The sequence below is a fragment of the Anas platyrhynchos genome, chromosome 8 (assembly GCF_047663525.1).
Source record: "Anas platyrhynchos isolate ZD024472 breed Pekin duck chromosome 8, IASCAAS_PekinDuck_T2T, whole genome shotgun sequence".
NCBI classification, from domain to species: domain Eukaryota; kingdom Metazoa; phylum Chordata; class Aves; order Anseriformes; family Anatidae; genus Anas; species Anas platyrhynchos.
This window is the reverse complement of record NC_092594.1, coordinates 28,832,277-28,856,145: the sequence shown is the minus strand read 5'-3', so window position 1 is coordinate 28,856,145 and position 23,869 is coordinate 28,832,277. Positions and strand designations below refer to the sequence as shown.

Sequence of the window (23,869 nt, the reverse complement as noted above, 5' to 3'; positions counted from 1 at the left end):
GATGGATGAATAAGGATCATCGTTCTGCTCTTACAGATAAGAGTCAAAGAAGATACACCAGAGGTTAGTCTCTTATCTGGAGATGGAGTGTGTTAGGACTCCCTTAGTCATGAAAACTCTTACAGCAGGCAAACTGATTCCTACATTAATTTATTTCTGAAATAACTGCTTAAAGAGGAGAACCTCCATCTCCCTGTAGTCAGAAGTGATAACACTTCCCAATATTAAAACATGCAATTTGCAAAACTTTAGGAAGTTAACTGATAGAGTCCTCTATTTAAATACCTCTCAGAAGTCATGGCTTGCACAACGGCCATAAAAAGTGAGCCAATTAAAAGTCTGATGGAAAATAAAACGCTCAAATATCACATCCACTTTTGCCCAAATGAAGGAATGTAAGAAGATGGATTGAAATGTCATAATTTTATTGCTGTAACCCTTGGTCTTCATCACCGCCCCTCATCTGTTACATCTACACGCAGGCAATGCTTTCTTTGGACCAGGAACAGTGTTTTTCTATTTGCAGTGTAACGAATCCAGCAGTGTAGGTCCAGGAAAGACCAACGAGTGCTAAAGGGATGGGAATTAATAACTCAACCCAATTAGAATCCAGGAATCCCCTGCCCAGAGCAGGAGTCAGTACCTCTGAAAACAAAGATATTCCCCCGAAGACTAGAGTTGAAAAAGTGATTAACTCAAAATTCCTGAAGCATCACAGCTGAAATCACAGTTTTAAGTCTGTGGATGCTACAGTTTAGTAGATTTGAATGTCAAATTTTGGTGGTTAGCAGCTTTAACTGCCAAGTGAGAAAATCAGTTAAGCTAAGGTTTTAATCACCAAATTTTACTTCTGAAAAATGTAGTTTATTTCATCCAAGAACACAAGCAGTCTACAGAATACTTGATTTCAGAAAAACTTACAGTGCTCAGCCAGGTTCGAAAGCACATTGGCACAGCAGAATGGTCTGGAAAACACCAACAGTGATTATTTACTGCTTCCCATATTGTCAGCATTAGGGACACCAACCAAAACTAACCTAAAGATAGTAAAACACTCACTGACAAAAGGAAGCCCTACTGTCATGTATCATGCATCTGATCAGTAGATTTTGTTATGTCAGCACATTAGTGCAGCCAAAAGCAGCGCTGGGATCCAAAGCCACCAGCAGGTCTGCCAGCACCTCCGCCTCTGGGGCAGCAACACTGAAAAGCAACACGGGAGCAAGGATCGCTTCACACTCGTGTTTTACCACCTCCCTGGACACTTCTGCCGAGAACATGGGGCAGGTGAACCTCAGGTCTGCCCACTTGTATTTTCCCCGCAAAGGAAGTTCAGGATATCAGTCCTTTACGTTGCAGCAGCACCTCTCTTTCATAGGCAATTGGCAAAGATCAAGCCTCAGGGGAATAAATCCCACTTGGAAGAATCTCTCTCAGCTTCTTGGTAGTAAATCTTTAGCTAGAGCAGTTCACAATATTCTCCCTTTTCATTTTCTCAGGTGACTCTGCAAGTTAAAGGTGACAAAGGTTGCCCTCTAAACCTTTCTTTGAATGATCTGGACAGCCTGAGATGGAATAACGAATCAATTCCTCTTAACCAAAGAAAAAGAAAACTTTTTTTTTCCTCTCCTCTCCCAGACTGGACTGAAATGGAGAGGAAAAAAGTTGGTCAGTGAATAAATTACTTTAGATGGCACGAACAGACGACCTCACAATTGGGGAATGTGGTTTAGCAGTAGTGTTACAAAATGCTGTACAGTCATGAGGCCCTGAATTTTTTTTGCACTCCTCTTTTTGTAGTAAGAATTCAAAAAACGCTGTCTTCACTGACCTATATTAAAGACAGATGCCATGGATTTGAACTCACACCAAGTAATCTAATAGGTACCATGCTGAAGTCTTCAGAAGAGGAAAGCTACAAATTGCTGGGAAAGCGTTTCCTCCAGAAGCCTTGCTGGAAACACAGAAGGTAACACTGACCTGGAGAAGCAGATACTGGCACTCAATGTGCCCTCGTAAAACAAAATCTAATCTGCTTTAGGGTAAATAATTAAGAATAGACAGTACTGTTAACAACAAGAAGCTGCAGAGCCACCCAGATGGAAACCTCTCCTCTGTGCTCCATACACTATTCTCATGAACGCTCTTCTGGTCAGACTTTTTTTTTTTTTAAAAAACTTCAAAGAGCAGCTGCTTGTCTGAAAAGGCAATGCAGCCAGCACCCCAACTGCCACATGTAACTGCAATGAGTCAGAACAGGATGAAGTCTGCCTCAGAACCACACACAGCCTGGTTAATCTGACCTCCCCTCTTCTTGTATCACCCTTGCCTTCACCAAGGATCAGTCCTAGAGGAAGCAGCTGGTCAGGGCTCTGCAGAAAAGAACATCCAAAAAAGTATATGCCCAAGATGTTTGGTGTACAGGTTAAGGCAAGCTTCAAGGCTGAGCACTGAAATAGGTTTCACTTTCCAGTGGAACAGGTCCTCTCCTCTCTTCGTTAACTCAAGCAGGCAACACTTCACAAATTCACAAAAGCCTGAGTTCCATGATAATAAAACACAGCTTTGAATCCTGTATAATCGGAGTATCCAAATGCATTCAATATGTATATCATAAACATTTTGTTTCTTGGCTTTTCAGTTTTTCCTCCATCAACCAGCTGGAACAGATCGCAAGACTGACAAGAAAGAAAGGAAGAGCCCCTACACATTCTGGCAGTTTTCTACCTCTCCCTTTGTGGTCCTGATTCTCCCTGCTGAAAACAGACCTGGGGCTATCAGCAGTAGTGTTTGTGCCTGTGCTCATTTCTGCTGTGAGCTGAGAGAGAATCCCACGTGATTCTGTGTAACGTGAGAGGACACAGCATGCCACAGAAGTTAATGCTTGGGTTTCCCAAAAGCAACTAGAGAAAACCTCATCTGAGCCTCACAACTCAACTCAAATACCCATAACATTAAAAGGATCCTACAACAACAACAGCTCATGACTCCCTCCCTCATGTGGCACATCAGGAGTGGGTAACCTTCCTGCTGCAAGGTAGTCTTCAGAGTGTCTTGTCCAGTGCCTTGAGCACCACACAACACCAGCTCTCCCACCAGCCCTTGTCAGGGTCAGGGCCCTTCAGGGTACTTCTCCAGCACTGATCTGTCAAGGATGCTAGCAGCAATGTCATGCTTCCTAAAGAAAGAGCACATAAGTGATCAATCTGATCCAAACTTACTCTGGTCCTAGGTCTTCAAACCTTGAAGAACTTTCAACAGCAAAATAAAGAGATTTTTACTAAGTAAGACTTGTAAGTCATGTTTCTGTAAGACGAGGAACAGAACAAATAATGCACCTTTGGCTTATATTTAATGGGGTTCCATTCGGTCTCTCACACCTAGAGCTCTTTGAACCTCTCCTCCTTTTAAAAAGCCCAGGATCATTGTTTCACAGTGTGGCACTCAATACCGGCCTCTCTTCTTCTGCTATGCAATTCTCCTCAAGCACAGCAAGAGCTTCCTGAGTTCTTTCAGCATAAATGAAATATTATTTTACCTAACATATTATAATCATAGCTGTTAAAAGCATATCTTAGCTTTGCTGTCCTTCACCAGCATGCAAGAAATTTGTATGAGCTCGTTCCACCAAACTCTTCCTTGCTTTGATATATATTCTTTTATACACACGCATGTATATACATAGTCACTATATATATTCTTAACATTTATTTCTGGCATTTTTAGCACATAAACACAGCACGGCCTTGACATATCTGGTCACATTACGGCAATGCAGAAGACAAATATAGAGGCAGATTGAGTAAAGTAAGCTGTCTCTTCCCATACACCCCATTCATAAAACCTCCTCACTGCCACTTACACAAAAAGATAAATAAAGAGCTGACAACTAAACCGTGTCTAGATACCACAGCACGAGTGCTTTTCTGAGTAAGAGACATGCTTCAGAGGCAGGCTCGATAAACACTGTAATGTTCCCTTGATGGAATACACTCAATTCTTCGGGGAGGGCATATGAGGATTCCTTAAAGTATTTCCATGGACAAACAAAAGGGAAGTAGAGTTCTTCAGGGGTGGAACAGTGCTGGCCTGCAAGAAGGGATTAAACCCCACAGATGCAGGAGAGCCTGGTGCCTGGTGACCACCTACATGCCTGAGGGGTTTCCAATGGAGGCAACTCCTGCATCAGTTTAATGATAAGCCCACAACTGCTTTGATTCAGGACACGCAGCAACAAAACACTTGTTTTCACATTGTTCCTCGAGACCAATATCAAGAACACAGCGATGAATGCCAGTGTTTTAGCACAGATCCATATCAAACCCCACAATACCACAGAACATCTAGTCCTTGCAATAAACTCTATAACCAATTAGAATTTGAATGAGACGTTCCCTTAATGGCCTCAACACAGCATTTCTAACCTCTTAAACTGAAGTTCTGGGAATGATCTATGCTTAGACAGCCCAATCCATCACAGTGACATGCATTTATTCAATTTCCATAACATATTCAGAGATCAGGAAGGTCTTAGGAGGAGAATATTCAGTAACCATAAATTTAAAAATAGTTCACCAGGGCAGAAGCTGGCCAAAAGTAATTTCTTTACTTGGCCTAATCTCTAACTTTTAGAAGAGTTTTCTGAAGGGAGAACATGAAGCGTGGCTTTTTGCATGCTCTTATCCCAAGATGATAAAGGAACATGAAGGCTCCCAGTAATTTATGCGCTTATAGGAAGTTCCTGAATTGGGTTTTGATACTGAAGTTAGTTTACCCTTCTGGGAAGGCAACAGCTCAAAAAATGCTTGCTCAAACAACAGTAAACAGATTTTTAAAGTTACTAGCTGTAATCACATTCACCCTGAAAAACAAATTACATTCAGTTAGGCTAATGCTACTGCATTGATGAAGTACAAAGTGTTCTGCCTTATAGATATGGAAGGAAAAAAAGAGAACTGAGCAAAACTGAGAATCTTTGTAGGATTCTCAGTTTTTATAACAAGCAGTCTATCATGAAAGAACAAGATGTGCAAACCCAGTGCCAAGATGAATATAACAAGAAAGAAACCAAACTCATGCATGGTAGACACCTTCATAGATGCTCACCTGAAGATCAAACCCATCTAACCACAAAATGCATGCTAGTTTGAACTACATGCATTACAATTTATTTACTGTGGAAATCCACATTGGCTATTGTTATTGTGCTCAGAATCAAAAAAACGGGCTGAAAAGTTTAGAGTTTGTTTGCATTTTTGCATTTATAATATATCAACTTCAGACCAGTAGTATGGAGATCCCCTAGCATTTGAAGATTTGTCATCCCTAGCTGTCCGAAAACTCCTCAGCTACTCTTTCAAAATCAGAAGAATGTTGCCCAGACATAACAATCCCCAAGCACATACACTTAGGTATCTGGTGCTTGAATTGTTGTTGCTGAGAAAAGCTTTTTTTTTTTTCCAAAGAGAACAAAACCCCCTGTATTCACTGTTCTACCTTTTCTATAAACACACTAATATTGTTTTTCACTTATCCTGTAGGTAAAACTGGTTTTCCAGGAACATTTTTCTTTCTTATGAAACTGCACTTAGTGGGGCAAACAGCATAAAGCTGCTCTAAGCAATACCCAGCCATTCATATTTTTTGCTTTACATTCTTCTCCCACATAGTTTGATTCATAATTACTTCCAGCTTCAGGAAACTGGCCCTTTTAAAAGCACCAAACAATTTTTTATCTTTGTTTGCATACAACAAATCAAGTAATGATTCAGTTATATCTAATTATCCAGAAATTCTGACTTCTACAATCTTTATTTTCTTCACCTCCTGATGTTGCGTCTAACACAAGAATCCCAAAGTTAAATAAAAGACTCGCTTTAGGAATCTTTATGAGAATTCCAAAATACCAAAATTGGGAAAAAATATGAAGTGAGCTAGGAAGAACAAAACAAAGAACTGAGATAGCAATTGCATCCCAACCACACATGGGAGGTTTAATGAGATGAACAAACAGCCCAATATCTGAATCACTGTGAATAGACAGGACTCATTTTTAAACACCTGAAGTGCTCAAAGAATTGGTGCAGATTGACATATTCTACTTAATCTCTTCCAAAGTCAAAGGAAAAATACGAAATGAAGAAGAAATGAATAATTGAGTGTCAGGAAAATACCAATGATTTTACCAAGTAATACCAAATACCAAAGTATATCAAATCTTGAAATAAGCTTTCAGAAAAAGCAATGGCGAGATGCACACTCCCTCCTGCCTAGGCAGGAAGGGACATCCCTGTGACTTCTCACTTCACTCTTCCCTCCACCCCACCCAGGGCTGCAGAAATACAGAAACACAAGCGGGAGAAGGAACAGGGCACAAAGAAGTCCCCCAGCAGCAGGCATGAGGAAAGCCCAGCATTCCAACACGTTGATTGCTTATTTTTACAGTGCTTAATGGCGAAGTACCACACATAGACACACACGTAGCTTCAAAGCAACCTCCTACCCCAGAAACAAAAGGAGGGGAAGGGGCTCCATTTCAGTTCTTCATTATTAAAGCTCTGAAGGAAAGAAATTTCAACAAACAGAAGTAATCCAATCTGTGTGTTTCCCTAGCCCCAAACTCCCTCAATTTTTACAGTCTTTTCAAAGACTAGATCAAGTTTCTTTTGAGCTTGCAGGGTGAAGTTATTATTTTTGGCTTTCCATTTATTTTATTTTTTACAGAGACTCATTTTTTTTTGTCTTTTATTTTCAAAGACAATCTTGAAATTATCACAATTATTCAAAAAATCTTTGTTGCATCCCCCGCATTTATAATATTGGAAAAACATGTAAATAGCTGTAATAACATGTAACAAGATGCCTACCAAAGCACAGAGAAAAACTGGAAAAAGTATTCCATATTTCAATTATCTAGAAGACTATGTTATATAGAATGTATACCATATCTTGTATAAACACAGTGTATTAATTACATTCATGTTATGTTATTGTGGTCAACCATAATGATCTCAGTCATTTTTTCTGATTGAAAGAAGTAGTAATTTTCTTGCTTGTGATTCTACCTACAAAAAAAACTCTCTCAAATTAACACATTATAATACCAGTCTCTTATTAAGTGAAGAATTTTACTTCCAGCAGTTCCAAATGCTGGCAGGAAGCTCAAGCACATCTCCTAACAGTTGCAAGACTTAATCAGGGAGTTGCTTTTCCCCAGACAAAGTCAAACCCTGGGACACCTCCTCCATCATTCAGCTGCGATTCTACCATGAAGGTTTAGAGCTGATTGTGGCAGCAGGTAAAGAGAATAGCCATTACCCAAGGCAGGCCTTTACCTGGCTGTTGTTTAAAAACATAATGCCATCGATCCAGCAGCTAAAGTATTTTCCAAAATAGCTCTTGAAGGATGAGTTTGAATTGAGGGCAGAAGTAGCAGTTTGACCAGATGCCAGTTTCCATCTCACATGTCGTAAAATGGCACACAGGCAAGGTAAGGAAAGCAAGTATAGAAGCATAAGGGAGACAATGCAACACGCCCCAAGCCACACTGGCTGTCACAAAAAAGGGGCTTCTGACGTGCACAAGGCAAGCAAATCTGTACTTCTAACGTGTAACTCCAAGTAATCATTATGGTAACTGAACCGAGCTTTTCTGCTAGTAAGTGACAAACTAAAAAGGACCACACAACATTAATCTGGGCCTCACCAAATATGCATTGAGACACACTCTCTAATTAACTACATGACCATACGCTGATCCTCCTGCAGAACTCTCCTTTCACTCCATGCAAATAGAGATTCTGCTCTGAGAATGACTCAGAATCTGTAGTGAATGAGACTCATTTCTAGGACCTGGCCAGCCTCAAAGAATTACTACAATATAAATATTTAATAGTAATAAAAGCACGCAACCCTTTTGCCAAGCACAGATGTTAGAAAGCAACTGCAAATCTTGGTGGCACCTAGTAATCCACTGGCTGAGTCACTAACATGACTGATGGCCTTAAGTTGTTCAGGAACTATTCACCCCTAAAAGGATTAAGACCTATGAATTGTATCGTATTTTTTGTATAAATACACTTCTCTACATAACCAGCAAATGTTGGATTTTATTCTTAAAGCTTTAGAAATAGTATGTAGCTCTGCTGCTTGGGAAACTGCTTTACCTGGGAGAAACTGATGCAACCAGCCTGTTTACAGACTTTGGGCATATTTTGTTTTGGTATTCTAACTTTGGAAATATTATGGTTGGTACAAACATAACTCAAAGATAAATTCCTTTTGCAACAGATCTTTTTCAATAAGCTAGTCAAAACAAGACCTGAATCTCCTCAGGACTATGAAAAACAGCTGATTCAGTAACTTTACTGCCTGCAGATGTCCTCAGCTTTCTATTCATCTTGTAGCTCTTTAACAGTCCCTACCTGGGTACCATCTTCATTTTTAAAAGATAAAAGACTTTCCAGAGAAGACCTAGCCTAAGCACAGGCTGCAGAAAGCAAGCATCTTCCATCGTGACATTCTGACAAGCTCAGAGCAACAAGACGTGTGCAGTACCTTAAAAACTTTCCATCCCCTTCCAGGTGAGAATTCTGGCCGCTGCAGCCTCCCTAATGCCATAGCAAGGAATGTATCAGCCATAAAATTCCCGCAGAGAACACACGTATTTCTGACATTTTCTTTCCAAAGAGAACAAACGTGGCTTCCTTGCCACTTCCATGAACTCAAAGAGCCAGTGAACAGAATCATTACATTGCTGTAACCACAACAAAAGGAGTAACATGCCTTGGGTACCTACAAAGTACAGTATGATAAAGTAGTAAAAAAAAAAAAGATGCAAAGGCAAATGGATACATTTCTATTTATTCCTGCCAAATACTTTCCTCTGTACAATGTAATTTAAAATTTGTGTCAGAGCACTTAAGTTTTATTGCAACTATGCCTTTGTAGAAAGTTACTCCTCCACTCACTTAAATGATATTAAGTAACACAGCCAGGAACAGATTTCGAACAAATGAAAGATTAAAGATTAAAAAAAAAAAAGAGAAAACTAATTGTTGCCCCAAGTGCTTCAAGTCACACAACGTTCTCACACGCTGTCAATTAAGTGCACTCTATAAAGTTATGATCTATGGCAAAATTCCACCAGGACGATTATATCACAACAGACATAATTAAATTATTTCTGCCAAAAAAGTCATCAGCACAGAACTTATTATCCCTCTTAACTCTCTGAGCAAGTATTTTTTAACCAGAAAGTCCTTCTGCAATACTAACATCTTGATTAAGAGCTGCAGAAAGCACTACACATTTTTAACCATTAAATTCCACTGAATTCACAGAAAGTACTTAAAAAACACATTTGGTATCCTGACCACATGGTGAACTTGTGGAACAGCAGCAAATTCCTTTAGGCTTCATCTTCCAACACCCATTTTTCTTTCAACATTTATTTCGTATGTTTTATGGTATTTTCAGCTTTTCTCTAGCTCTCTCGCTATTGAAAAAAATCACAGAATAATTCAGGCTGGAAGGCAACTCTGCAAGTCAGCAGGTCCACCTCAGAGCAGTGCTACCTTTACTTTCAAAGAGGAAAGATAAACAAACAAGGGAAAAAATAGAACCAATGAAGAACTGTTGCAGTTAAAAACAACATAAACACAAAAGCCAGCCATGTGATTTCACCTACCGATATACTTGCTTTCTTTGCACCTTAACCTAACCTCATTGTATTTATTTTAATCATGCTGATTTTATTTTTCATGCCTTTCCAGAAGCTAAACTTGTGGCTGGTCTGCTTTTAAAGCAAACAAGCATTTTTACAGTGCTATATAAATATCTTTTGAATAGTCAACAAAATTATTCTATTAAAGATAATGGAGAATTTTTATCAAGGAGAGTTTTACATAGAAGTGTTTAGGGTTTTGGAAGCCCTCCAGCAGGTAAAAAAACTGACAGGCTGTGTCCCAAAGGAGGTGTAAGCCAAACAGGTAAGTCAGCAAAGAAGAGAAAAAAAATGTAACAGGTATGAAATGAAGGAAGGCTCAGTGAGACTTGCTAAAAGCAACAAACAAAAGGACAGTGAGCACAGAAGGAAGGGTAGGAAGAACAAGACTGAAGCAGTGGTTTAGACAGGCTGGCATCCAAAGTCGGTACATCAAAAGGGCACAGATGTTCAGTGAGCTGTATTTTCAATACATCAGTCATGACAAAAATTAAGTAAGTTAAAAAAATAAGTCAGACTGCTAAAAAAATTAAATTATTTCTCTCTTCACTAGCACTAAGATGTTCATTCAGAAGTTACTTACCTGCTTCATAATTTTGGACTAATCTCGCTGCTTTAGCATCTATGTGTATAAACTGAAGATAATATATCATCTCATCCACAGCGCCATAAGGCTCTCTAAATCACAAGGATGTCCCAGTACAGAAAATTTAGTATAGAAATTGGAACAGCAGAGCCACCATGGGTATGCAAATAAAGCACAGAACGTTACATTACCAAAAAGAAACCCTGTCCTCATTCATGCAATAACTGTCATACTTCTTGCACACTGAATGATGCACATCCTTTACAAAAATCAGTATTCCATTTTTTTTCCATATATGTTTTTCTACAGCACTATCCCACCTGATACACTCACCTACAGTGATTTGCATACTCACCGTCTTCTGTAAAAGCAGCTCCTACCTAGAGATCTTCTCACTTACTGTGAACAACAGTCCCCAGCACAGTTGTAAGGCTTTTTATTTCATTATGGATGTTCACAAGCTGTTCAGCAAGACTAAACTCAAAACCTTAACGTTACACCCAATGAGTACATTGAAGCTTCTTAAAAATACCGATTTATTTTTTTTTAATTAATGTGATACATTGGATGGGGGATGCATCCTCAAGTCACTCAAAGCTACTGGATTGCTTCAATGTCTTTAAGTAGTAGAAGCAGAAGGTTTTTAGTAGTCTTTTTGCTCCTAATGCCAAAGTTTCCCCTAGGCTGTTGACCTCAGAAACAGAGTCACTAGTGACCCCTAGTGTTACGAAGTTCAGTCTCAACTTGACCGATTATGGCAAAAAGTATGATGAATATCCATCCTCCTTTGACACTTTGTTGTTCTTCTGACATAGCAAACAGTCACAGTCACCACCTCATACTGAAGTTCTTTCCACTCCAGTTTACAAACAAAAATAGCAGTATCCATTTTCAAAGAAAAAGAGTGGAAATGGAACTTTAACCTTTCCAGTAAATTGCAGATTGGCATTCCTCCTGCCTGCAAATTTGTAATGCACTTCTCCCTGTTTGGAAGATGGATAACTAGGATGCGACACCTAGAGCAGACTGAAAAAGCATGGCTTCAGGTGGACATTTATAGCCCCTTGATCAGTCATTAAGGAATTAAAGCCCGTGAACCACAATCCAAGCCAGCCAGTAAAGCCTACTGTAAAGCAACTGCCAGGTTGCTGCAGGATTTGGCTGTCCCAGGTAGGAGTATACAGTCCAACGAACCAGCTGGCCAAGTGACAAAAAGTTGCTTGCAATATAAATTCATAACTACAGAAACGATGAGTCCGACAGTGTACTTACAATTTTGAGTCCAGGTTCAGGAGAAAGCCCAGTTTGTCGTATTCTGCAAAACAAAAGCAAGGAACACAATATCATAAGAACTGCAAGCATCTCCTCTGCAAAAGGTACCAAAACCACAATGTAGCAGAAAGGCAATAATTATTTTTATTGCAAATAGCTGTATTATAATTTCCAGTTGCTAGCAGCTGTTATCACAGATTGTTACTTAAAGGTATTCCCAAACTATCATTTCTGAATGTCCAGCAAATACCAAAGCATGTGGGCCATGATTAACTTATTTATAAGTAGAACTAACTGAGATACTTTTGCAATCAAAAAAGCAAAGCAACGTCCATAATCTGTAAAACAAGCATTCCTCCTAGGTCCTGATTTGGTAGAACTTTCAAGTTTTTCATCAATTCCTCGTCTCTTCCAGCCCACAACTTCATAATCAAGCGGCCCTTTATACAGAGTCACTCAGGGGGGCAAAATGCTTCAAGTTGATGTGATGCTGTTCAATAGGAAACTGCAAAGTCAGTGTCACAGACTCAAACAGGGAGCAGAGATAAGAAATAAAACTTAGTTCCTGTAACTACCATATGCAGGAAGCTTTGTATTCAGCATCTTTGAATACATTGTTGTATTGTGAATCAAACACTTGAAACAAGAATTGAAACGCTTAGAATTCACAAAAGACACAGAACTAACAGCTGTAGTGTCCTGCTCCTATTGGGTTATGCTCAGGGGCCTACTCACACTGAGAACCGCTGAGTCTCACTGTGATAAAAGAAAAAACAATGCAAATACAGAAGTAAAGGATAAACCACCAAGAGCTCAACAATCAGCAGGTATTAAAAAAACACCATCAATAAGCAAAAGATTTCTCATAGTCTTTTAGAAAGAGTGCAGTGGAAATGAAGTTTGCCTTCCTCAAAAACACCACATGAATTTCTGCTGCAGAATTTACACAAGACCACAAACAAGCTCCTCACGCCACCACTTACCGACAGAACAGGAAAGCCTAAACGTGTACCCGAGATAAAACAACTGCACCAAGTAGGTCAGTACAAACCGTGCCATTGGTTTTATATCCATTGAGATTTCATTCCCGAGTCAAGGGAAGAATCACTTTTCACATAAACTTATCTAACAGAAGCTGAAGAAGGCGTGCACGAGATCTTGGCACGCGCTGTCAGTTCTCTGCCAGCACCCAGTGTGCCACCCCCCGTCCCATCCCTCCCCACCCACACGGTGTTAGCAGCACACCCATGCATCATCCCTCCTCCAACCCCTGCGTACTGGAAGCTGCGCTGCCCCCGTGTGCTGCTCTCCTCCTGATTTCCACAGGAAATTATCTGCTCTCCATCCTTACTTCTTCTACATGAAGGACCACGCAGGGAAAGGTCTGGGAAAAATCATGCATTCAGTTTTGATTAACCCTTCCTCCTTCCGAAAACATCAATGCTGAGTAAATGGCAACAGATATATTTAGTTATTTTAAAGCACATACAGCCAGTGACCAGCTTGCTGTCATCCCTACCCCGCTCCAGCTAGCGTTCCATCCTTCCCAACAGGAAACACAACGAGAGGAAATGCAATAAGAGATGCATCACCTCATAACCAGCACAACATCCTGGGTTTCTACTAACTCAGCCTTTTATGAGCTTTGCAATCAAAGCACCAGAAAACGCAGGTGTACCGAACACTAAGGGCCACAGTTGACATACCCCACTGCAATGTTGCATGAGATTTACCTTGTTTGTCACACACTTTCCTCTTCTCCTAGAGGTTTAAAGTTTTTACTCATGATAACACAATATTCTTGGCTGTAATGAGCTCCAAAGCAGCCTGTATTGGTGACACTGTCATTTTGATTTTGACTTTATCATGCTTGGCAGTGTTTCATACCACTCCGAGAAATGGCATTTCCCACCAGTCTCCAGACAAGGCAGCTGTGCTGGCTGGAATTAACAAATAAAATGAATAAATGGAATAAGGAACTCACTGCAAGAATCTGAACAAGACTTCACCTTTTCAGCCCACATGGTTGAGCCCGTAAGGGATAAAAGCAATGGTAACAGAAGAAGAGATCTAAGGACCACTTTGTCATTTGTGCTAGGAAGCTACACATCTCAGCTGGCAAAGTGGTACGGCACTGTACGGAGGCACAGAAATGCATGAACATTGGAAATAGGTTTCATCATATGCCCGTAAGATCGAGAGGTCTCCTCAGGTCAGAAATAAAATGCATGTCTCCATTTCCAGGAAGATCAGCATTGAATAACAATTTAATAACTGACAACAGTTTCATAACAAAGCATGTAATGATGGTTATGTGAACAGAAGTACAGCCAAGCATAGCAATTTCTATAAATGATGCAAACCCTGTGCCAAATTCAATGCTGGCATTAACATGGAAATTTCTCCCAAGCATCCAAGAGAAATCCGCCTAACAGGCAGCAAGTGAGAAATGCATTGTCAGATGTCTAGAAACTCCATACAGACCACCCAAAAAGCCATAAGGCACAGCGCACAATATCAATCAAGTTCTCAATCTGCATTTTGCATCTGTAACCATGTAGCTATATGCAAGCAAAATGTACAAAATTCTTCCCTTATGCTTCAAATCTGAAATCAATAATGCAAGAATTGCCTTGGCACACTGGTTTTATCCTTCCAGACCACTGTAAATGACTGCACCGTGACTGAAGTGCTACTCCTTTAGCAACTACCTATTTAGAAGCGCAGTACAAATAACAGCCAACAAAACTGGAATATTAAATTTAAACTTCTTTAAGGGATGGGCCACACGCAGCCCTTATTCTCTCTGCATTTAACCCATAATGCAAATACAGGAGGGAAGGCAGAAAGTTCAGTTGCAGATGTTTTTTGCAAAACGTTTGTGTTTGTCAAAGAAAGTGCTGTGATACTCGGGAGACAGAATTCTTATCAGGAACAGCTCAGACCACCCCGATACATTTCATCCTGTCCAATGCAGTTGGGTCTCAGTGGAATTGGGGTCTCAAACCAAACTAAGCCTTGGTCACTGCCCACATTTGGGTTCTTCATCTGTAGCAAAGGCCAGGTAAAATGACTTACCCTGCAGTGAAAAAGGGGTCAAACACCCCACATTTACTGTGGACAAAGTAAAGACATATGGACAGGTACAAAAGTTCAGCTGATGTAAAGCAATTCCCCTAGAACTCACAAAACAAGAATTGATGAAAAAAGTCATGTACAATGGATCAACTGAAATGGAAGGAGGAAAGGTTTTCTTCCAGGGTTAAAAAAATACTGCTTGGGTTTACTGAACAAGGGTTTGAGTACTGGACAAACAAGCACACAACATTGCATCCTTTCCTTAGGATTTTCCACTTTAACCTCTTCTGATGGAAGAATTAAATAGCTTGGGAAAAAAAATAGAAAAAATATTGCATGGCCATGTTCAGCAGGGGCAAAACTGAGCCCCCCTGGGCTCCTCAGCCCTGTCTCTGCATAGACTGTGTGCCCATCCCCTGAAGTCTGTGTTCCATTTTTCCCTCACTCCCATTTACTCTTCTGCATACATTTTTAACAGCCTTTTTCTGCAGGTTGTTCAAATGACACCAGGAAGGACCTTTAGCCTTAGACTAACCCAATCCCTGCTGCTTTTCCCTGCACTGTAAAAATGCACAGAACCATTATCAGTGAAGAAAACTTCCTAACCTTTGCAGCCCAGTGCTAGAAGCATGTATCACCAATCGTATGTATAAAAAATGATTTTTCAGTGACTTATAATGTAGCCTCAGTGAAGCTTTCTTTTTCTATAGGGAGCAAAAGAACTTCCCTGACAATACCACTCCTATGTGAAAGCACAAGGTCTAGAGAACCAGGACCAACACAAGAAATAAAAAGACTATATTAGCTAACAAAATATTCTCTAAGATGATTTTTTTGTTATTATTGAAGACTGAATAGCTTAAATTTTCTTGGAAAATATCAATTTGAAACATGATCCCACCTTCTAGTGTAGGTTTCAGCCCAAATAGTTAAAATCATACAACATTCTAATCAGGAAAAATACAAAAAACACCAGGAACTATAGAGCAGTTCCCAACAACAGCAGCAAAACTTGGTATTTCATAACCATTAAAACTGTTTATAGGCTGTGCAAACTGATCTAAGGATACCAAACCTGCTGCACCAAGCTCTATTTATTTTCTAAATACTGCACCTCACAAAAAATGGCCCTATTTGGCAGAAATAGATACGCCAAGCACCATCAGCACAAGTGAAATTCAAACCTGGGAGTTCAAAGCAGGGAAACGGGGAAATCTGTCTCCAGTCACAAAGCCCTGCATACCCTGGTGACACCTAACCTCATGATGATACTTCTTATTTTCTCATATTTAATAACAAGAGGAAGTAGTTTCCAGCTCTATACCTTCATCTTTTTTCCCCCTGTAATTTCTGATTGGGGCCCCATAGACGTCTGGACCAGCTTTACAGCCTGAGGAAAGCAATACACCAGAGGGGTCTCCTTCACCAGGCACTGCAACTACATTATTCATCCCCCAGGCACAAGAAGAACAAATAAGCAATCACTTGCTGATAGTGCTGTTTGGGTCATCCATCAGAAGTCTTTTGCCTGCTTATCTTACCTCCAAAATAGGTATAATAAAGCAAAAAAAACAAAACAAAACAAAAAAAACAAAAAAACACAAAAGAGGTCATTCCAGCATAGTACATTTTGAAAGGCTCTGCTACCTTAATATAGATTTTATTTCTAAAAGAATTGTCAGGAATTATACAACTTCAGCAGCCTCCAAGGATAGAAAACCAATGGACTGCTTTAAGCCAATTCCATGAAAGACTCCAATTGGAAGATGAAAAATTTCCTCCTATGAACTATGTATGCCCTTTTTCTCTTCCTAGGGAGTCATCTGTTTAAAAGCCAGACTGCAAACTCTCCTAAATAAACAGTTGTTTCATTTACTGCCATGTATTCACGTGGCTAATGGAGTTAATGCTGCCCTACTGAATCATCTGAGATATTCCTCATTTTAGATTTTGTGTCGTATTTCCTAATAAAAGTCAAGAACAATACTAACAAAACAGTAATCTATGTTGGCTTTTACTGACCTACAGGATGTACTGACTTGATACAGAGATGCCACATGATAGAGGAAAATCCCATTAAAATACTTCCATTTTAAGGTATTCTTTAGACTACTTCTTGGCATGCGCACCTCAACTCATTCACAGCTGTATTTTCAATTGGAGGAACAGAGCATAAATGAGAAGACAACAGATGATGACACTGAACATGCTGGCCGAGTCAGGTATGGACTATGCAACTAATACGTGACAGTCCTTGGCAAGCACTCAAGCAGCTCCCACAGTCTACAACTCAAAGCAATAACGAATGAAGTAGAACTTCATTAATAAGAAATGAAATGGAAAAAACTTTTTTTCCCAATAAAGCCACTAAAACCAAGAGCAGAAAAAAAAAGATCTTTCCTATTTATTCTCTACTTTACACAAATACAGAAAAATACAGCATAATAAGCCCACCTCCCCACCCCTCCTTTCCCATCACCACCATGTAGCATTAAGAGTGATAGTCAGGAATGCAATGTGGAGAAAAACAGACTGGGCTACACATACTAGAACCATATCAGCTCCAAAGGTAAACTAAAATCGTTTTCCCTCGATCCAAGACCATCCACCAGAGCCTCACAAATTCTATTATTTAACATATTATCTAAGTTAATTGCCATTAAACTTAGAAACCAAAGTGAGCAGATTGAAGGATATTTCTGGAACAGTTCAACAGGGCTTTCAATTGCAGCCACCTGTGCTACCAGATTCCCATGGGGAAAGCCAAAGAACAGCAAGTGATCTGCAACTCACCAGTGTTTTTCTCTCATGCTAGAAATCTGTCACTATTCTGCCAACTTAATGCCTGACAATTTCAGTTGTGTTCCTATTCTGGCCTCCATCCATGCCACTCTCCATCCAAAATGCAGGAGGATCCAAAATAGTCACCAAATTCACTCTGGTGTTGTATAGAAGGACAGACTCTGGGTTATTCTCCTTCCTAATGTGATTATCTGAATATCTTCAGATGAAAGAGTTTCTTTTGTAGTTCCATCAGCTTCTCCCATCAAAAAGGGGAAGGGCTTTAGCAGAAAGAATTACTAGCAGCAAACACCTAAATAAGCAGAGATTTAAACTAACAGCTGATTACAGTACTGTTATTCCAAATTCAGCACCTGGAGGCATGGTCTGACACGTGGGCTTTCACAAGCACATGAGCTGCAGTAGATAGGCTATTCTAAATTAAATTGTAAAAGCCCCATCTTCCTTACCAAAGTCAAGCCAAAATTTTGATAAGGGCCAAGAATGAAATTTAGAAGAAAAGCAATAAAAACAAGAAGCAAGTTACAATACTCTAAACAGTTTGAGCAAGACCTCACTAACATTTGGTTGCTTGAACAGAGATGTTGCAACTACAGGCTGAAGACTCAGTAGTTCTCAAGACTGCTATACAACAGGTACTGCCAGTCCTGCAACCAAATACATCTAACAACAGTGCAAGCCCATTATAAGGTTTTCCCAGCAAGTGCATTAGCAGATGGGAAAGTTATACCTCCAATGCACTTTTTTCTAATGAGGCTGAGCAAAGACAAATTTTAATTGTTTGCTTTCAGACACAGGAGGCAGAAGAAGTCTTAAAACAGTGAGGGTATAAATCTGACTTCCAAGGTCCAATGTCTGACTTGCTATCAACAAAGTAGAACAAAGCAACTAGGGCCTGGGGAAAGAGCATTTGTTCTTTACTGCAAGCAGATGAAATCTAGGTCTACTCAAACAGCCTCTGTCCTGCTGAACGTTTCCAAGTTCAGGGCAGGAAATCATCCTTCCTGAAACAGTTTTGGCTGAAGCATTGGCCTAGACATCATATCAAGCACTTATCTCTGCTGCTCAAATTTTATCTTTCAAGGGAAAGGGCAATCTAGAAGATAATCATAAAAACATGAGGGCTTGGGGAAGCCAGACCACAGCATCAGCCTCAGACAGTTGTCTCACTCTGGGCATATTTGACTGTTGTGCCCTCTGGGCTAATAATCTTCCGTGAAAGGGTACTTTAAGGCTTAAAAGCCAGATGATCTTTCCTGAACACGGAGTTCAGAAAGTCTTACGCAGAGCAACCTAAAGAGTACAATTAGCCTGAGAAGTATACGGCCAGACTTCCAGCCTCACTGAAAACCAAGATTTGCACATGGCACAAAGAGTTAAGGGCAACACCAAGATGAGTACCAACAGCCAACTCAAAAAAAAAAAAATACAGAAGCTGCAACAAGGTAGGAGTAACAATTACAAAAGAGCAATTCTAAAAGCTGATTAGTATGCAAATAGAAGTCAGTGTATTAGTTTTAAACAGCAAGAAAACTTAACAGCAAGACTACTATTCACAGCTGTCTCAATTCTGACTGGTAAAAAATGTATAGGTATTGTTATGTTTCACAGTATGTACCTTTTGCCCCTCCTTACCCCAACCTGAAACATCACCTACTAGGAATGGCTGTGTCTGGAGCTGCCATTGGTTCTTTCTGGGTTCTGTCTTTTCCTGGGTCTGCAGCAAGGTGAGATGGGATGGACTGCGGAAGCACAATTGCCACAGTTTTTCTCTCTCTCCTTCCTGTTCAACAAGGAAAGCTACCCCTCAGTTGGACAGACACCACACATCTTCACATCTTATTACATATATCAGAGCAGATACAGTTCAGCGCAATCTGGTTTCCAGCACAATGAATGCAAAGTACTAAATATGAAAGCAATAAACATACAGCTTTCTGGGACATTTATGAGCCTCCATTCTCAAATAAGAGTTTTTTTGTTTTTTTTTTTGTATTTCTTCAGTGAAGAAATTCAATCTAGTTGCAGTGCAAAGGCTTGCAAGAGATCAAGTTTTACTGCCTTATCCCTAACCGATCCAAGCCTGGGTTGCAATGCATGAGCAGAACAAAAACCGGTGTTTTTAAAGCAGACCCAGACAGTCTGTTGGCTCACATTAGCCTCGTCTCCCACACTCCTTGGTGTCAGTACTCCACAGAACATGGAGCAGTTGAACTTACTTTTCATAAATAAATTTACCACCCTATTGGTAGCATCATAATGATGTTTATGATTAACTCTATAGATACCCTGCACTGGAAGCTCTCCACAGGGTTAACTGTTATTGCATGAGTTAGAAGCCAAAGAAGTATTATGGAAGAAATGTTAATATTTCAAAGTTTTATTCCAGGACAAGTTCTGTTCTTCGCTGTACCAGTATCAATCCAGCATAACTCCAGTGAAGGTACGCTGATTCAGACTTGCTCAGCTCTAATCAAAATTAAATACAGCGTTGGATTTTATTCAGAGATTTACTATTCCAAACCTATGCAACTTCCCCCCCTACTTTTGCAGGCTAAAGAAACCATCACCCAATGCAGAAGGAAGCAGGCAATGACACACTTCAGTTATGATTGATATTAATTAGTAGAAGGGAATTAAGAGAGGTCCTGTTCTCCCCATTAGCACACCATACCCATTCCACACTCAGCACCCTGAATTTCTCCCAGATCAGACCATGCACCCACACCAGATCAATTTCCAAGTATTAGATTTTAAAGCAAGATGCAGGGATAGCAGAAAGCATTTGGGGCATCGTAAAGAAAGCAACTAACTACCACTAGCTCTGGGGTTAGTAAACCAGAATTGGGTGTTCAAGCTTTGCCATTAGTGTCAGGCAGCAAGCTCTCTTTCAAAGTGTGCAGGCAGAAGACAGGTGCTATGTTGGAAGGCAGCATGTTGCTCCTACAAACCTAAGAGGAAAGGCTACCAATTAAGATAAAATGTGAAACCTTTCCTAGGGTTATATTTTCTTTTCTCCAAGACAGTAAGTACCCACATCCTTTAAGTGTTAAGGGGTTTAAAGTTATAAAAAGTAATTCTTAGTTTTCCCTTGCAGTTCACATATCATTATACATACACTGCAAATTAAATTTTATTGAGTATGGTGCCCACTATGGTGTGTCTTGGCTACAGCTTATGTTTTCCTGATAGCCAAATGGATAGTTACTGGCTTCATGAAGCACCTCCCACACAAAGGATTTTTTTTTATTATTATTTATTTATTTATTTTTATTTCTGATTCAGTTTAATTGAAGGTCATGCTTCGGTTCCGAAGGAATTAAGGTCGGGCACCATTTGCACTGTGCTTTGATAATGCTGGTCGACCTCCGCCAAATAAAAAAAAAGTTTCCAGCCCTATTTGTTGAACTGTAACCCTTTTGCTTTCTCCTTCCTGGAACCATTCCTGCTGCCTTTCTCCAAATAACTCAACTGTTTATTTAGCTGAGAAACTCTCCCAGTAGCGTGGAGCAGTTTCTCCTCAGCTGGTGGGTGACATCATCCTAATGCCTTTCGCATGAGAACAGGCCGCACCGCGACTGCACGTAACGCAGCCAGGTCATCTTCCTAGCCGGGAGGTGGAAGCGGTCCCACGTGTTAATCCCCGTGTCGTGCTAAGACCCTTAATGCTTCCACTAGACTTAGCAAAGGAGCTCTTTTCTTTATCCAGCGTGGCTGGGCAGCTGGTCCCCACAGAGGCTGACTCGGTTACCTGCCTCCCAACATGGCTACCGTGCCCCGTCAGATAGCGGCCTTGTCACGAGCTGGGAGAGAGAGAAGAAGGCAAGGTTGTACCTGAGCCTATCGTATGTCCAACGGAGTCAAAGGAAAGAACGACTGAATCTGTAACACAAGAGTACAAGTTCATTTTCCCCTTTTTCTTAGCACCATTGCTGTAACATTTGTTATTTTACTTTAGTAATTCCTGATGCTCCATTCCACCAGGAAACACAAGAACTTCTTCACCAGCCAGCCAGACAACGGGCACCCAGTATTGGAGCATCGGAGAACCCAACAAATCATGATGTCATTACCCAACAAAGTAGCTATAATTTATTAAAAATAATTTCATTTCATGCCTAAAGTAAATGAGTTTGGTTGACCTTGCCAAAACTGAAGCATAACATGCTTTTTACTGCTAGACTGCGGAGTTCACAGTTCTTTCTTACCATATTTATTATGAACTTTTTGTCCCCATTTCGGCACTTCGTCATCAAGATCAGCTCTTCCTGACACTCTGCTTGCTAAGCCAAGTACTTTGTGCTTCTTGCCATTCTCACCATAAGGCATGTCTTCCACATCTTCAATCACACCAGTGGCTCTCACACAGACACATTTCAAGCCATCAACATCCTTCACCTAACGCAATAGGTGTATGAAATATCCAAAAAGTAAAACCTCTACTTGACACCCTTTTATTTTGCCATCTGGGGAGCACATCAACACTGTTTGCCACGGTCTCAATAGCGACTGTTGCTCACCAGCTAATTACCGAGACTTTTAGTCACTGTTACGTATGATGGGACAAACTGTGCTGCAATTGTGCTTTCTAGTTCCTAGTTTTTAGATAAACAACTTCAAATTTGGCCATGTAGAAACAAATATTGCTTGCGTGCATCTAGCTCACCACATGATTCAGCCTCCTTTATTAAGCATTCGTTTTCCTCATATGCCACTCCACAGCCTAGAACCCATTTGCAAGATTTATCAGTAATGGTTTGATATTCTGCCCCACCAAGTGGAGCTGCCATATGGTACAACACTCAGTGCTGGTTTTCTTCCAGCTTTATTCTTGCTAGAGATAAAATAACAATTACTTTGGTAGTAAGCCACCTGGTTGGCCATCCTTTTTATCCCAATCCCCAACCAAAGCAGAAAGTCCGTGGAATTCTACACCACCACCACCAGAGCAGAATCGGGCCCAGAACTTAGAGGCAGCTTGCCAGTGTGCAAACACAGGGAAGAACAGACTGCCATGAAAGCACTAACAACTATGCAGTGAGAAGCTTTAAACTGGCACAGCAACTAATTGCAGAACTGCCTCTCACCTTCAGCTAAATGAATGGACTGAATTCCTCAGTTTCTCTTTGCAATTTAGACCTCAAGTGTAATCACATCACTTGCAACATCACAGCAACTGCCTTGATGCAAGCCCTCAGCACAAGGCAAAAACCACAATCACAATCAGATTTAGCACTCTGGAAGGAGGTTAAGCTCCCAACAGCATCACCTTGCATTTGGGCAGGTGACAACCACAGACACTGACAGTTATCCCAATTCAGCTGACAGTAATTTGACATAGGACAGACCCCTGGAGTCTTCTATACTATATTTCATCCTTGTGCTCATTTCCCGAATCTTACAAATTCAATAAGAAGGTGTTGGTTTCCAAAATCAACACAGTAAAACCATTCATCTAAATGGATTTAAAACAATAAATAATATTAAATTAAAAAAAAAAAGGCCTGTTTTGTCCCAGATCCAACACTGTGGTAGTAACATTAAAAAATAGGGAAAAAAGATTACTAGTCTCAAAACTTACTCCAATAAAAATAAAAATCCATCTGGACTTAACAACTGTATTTCCTCTTTTGGGAGTGAAATTCAGACATCTTTATATTATTCTAAATAGCAAGGGGTTTAATTCTTTTTAACTGTGTTAAATTCATCTGCCATCAATTAATTCTGAAGTATCTCTGTGGGGCTCTACTTGTAAAAAACTGTTGAGATTTTTATCAACATAAAATATTGCTTTGTAGTTAATGACAATCTGAAATGTCACTCATTTTCCCAAATATATTTTGCATTCAGCCACTGGGTGTGAAATGTTAGGACCTATCTAAGAATGGCTGAAAATCATTGCAAGCCCCATACTTACCATTTTTGCAGGCTGCAATGATCGTATTTAATGTTTCAGTTCCTTAACTGAAAACATTAGCATCCTCCCAAAAACAAACACGACCAGCAGAGTGAGGATGCGAGCTCTCTTTTCCAATTCAGCTCTCCATGTGACTATTAGTTTCAGTTTCAACACCAGATTCACTGAGAATAGCCTGTATTACAGTCAGCCTCCCCAAACCACAGATCTTTATTAAAACACAGTGTTTATTTCTGACATTAACGCTTCAGAAAGAAAGGAATAAACGTTGAAAGGGCTGAGAGGATAATCATCATATCACCTTTTCTCCACCCAGATAGCTGTTCACATGCAATGAAATTGAGTGTTACAGGTGATTTTTGTAATAAACTGATGGAGATTTGATAAGCAGTTGAGTCAAGTCTGATTTATTTGCAAAGACAGAGTCCTGCTTTCACAAACACACGAACAGGCTTTTTGCTTCCAGCTTCAAATCTCTTCCAGACATCACT

General features: G+C 40.1%; 1 protein-coding gene across 9 annotated transcripts in view; it reads right to left on the bottom strand.

Moving 5' to 3' along the window:
• ST3GAL3 (ST3 beta-galactoside alpha-2,3-sialyltransferase 3) overlaps positions 1-23,869 on the bottom strand; it is a 176,149-nt gene that overhangs the window by 112,954 nt on the left and 39,326 nt on the right. For 6 of the 9 annotated variants that reach the window (XM_038183312.2, XM_027462413.3, XM_072041965.1 and 3 more), the window contains 3 exons: positions 21,296-21,343; positions 19,119-19,244; positions 11,582-11,624 (listed from right to left, as the gene is read on the bottom strand). In XM_038183312.2, coding sequence (XP_038039240.1) covers positions 11,582-11,624; positions 19,119-19,244; positions 21,296-21,343 — 217 coding nt within the window. Of the gene's footprint in view, positions 1-11,581; positions 11,625-12,564; positions 12,671-19,118; positions 19,245-21,295; positions 21,344-23,869 lie in introns of those variants that run through there. The other 3 variants (XM_027462414.3, XM_013093456.5, XM_027462417.3) reach the window with 3 other exon arrangements.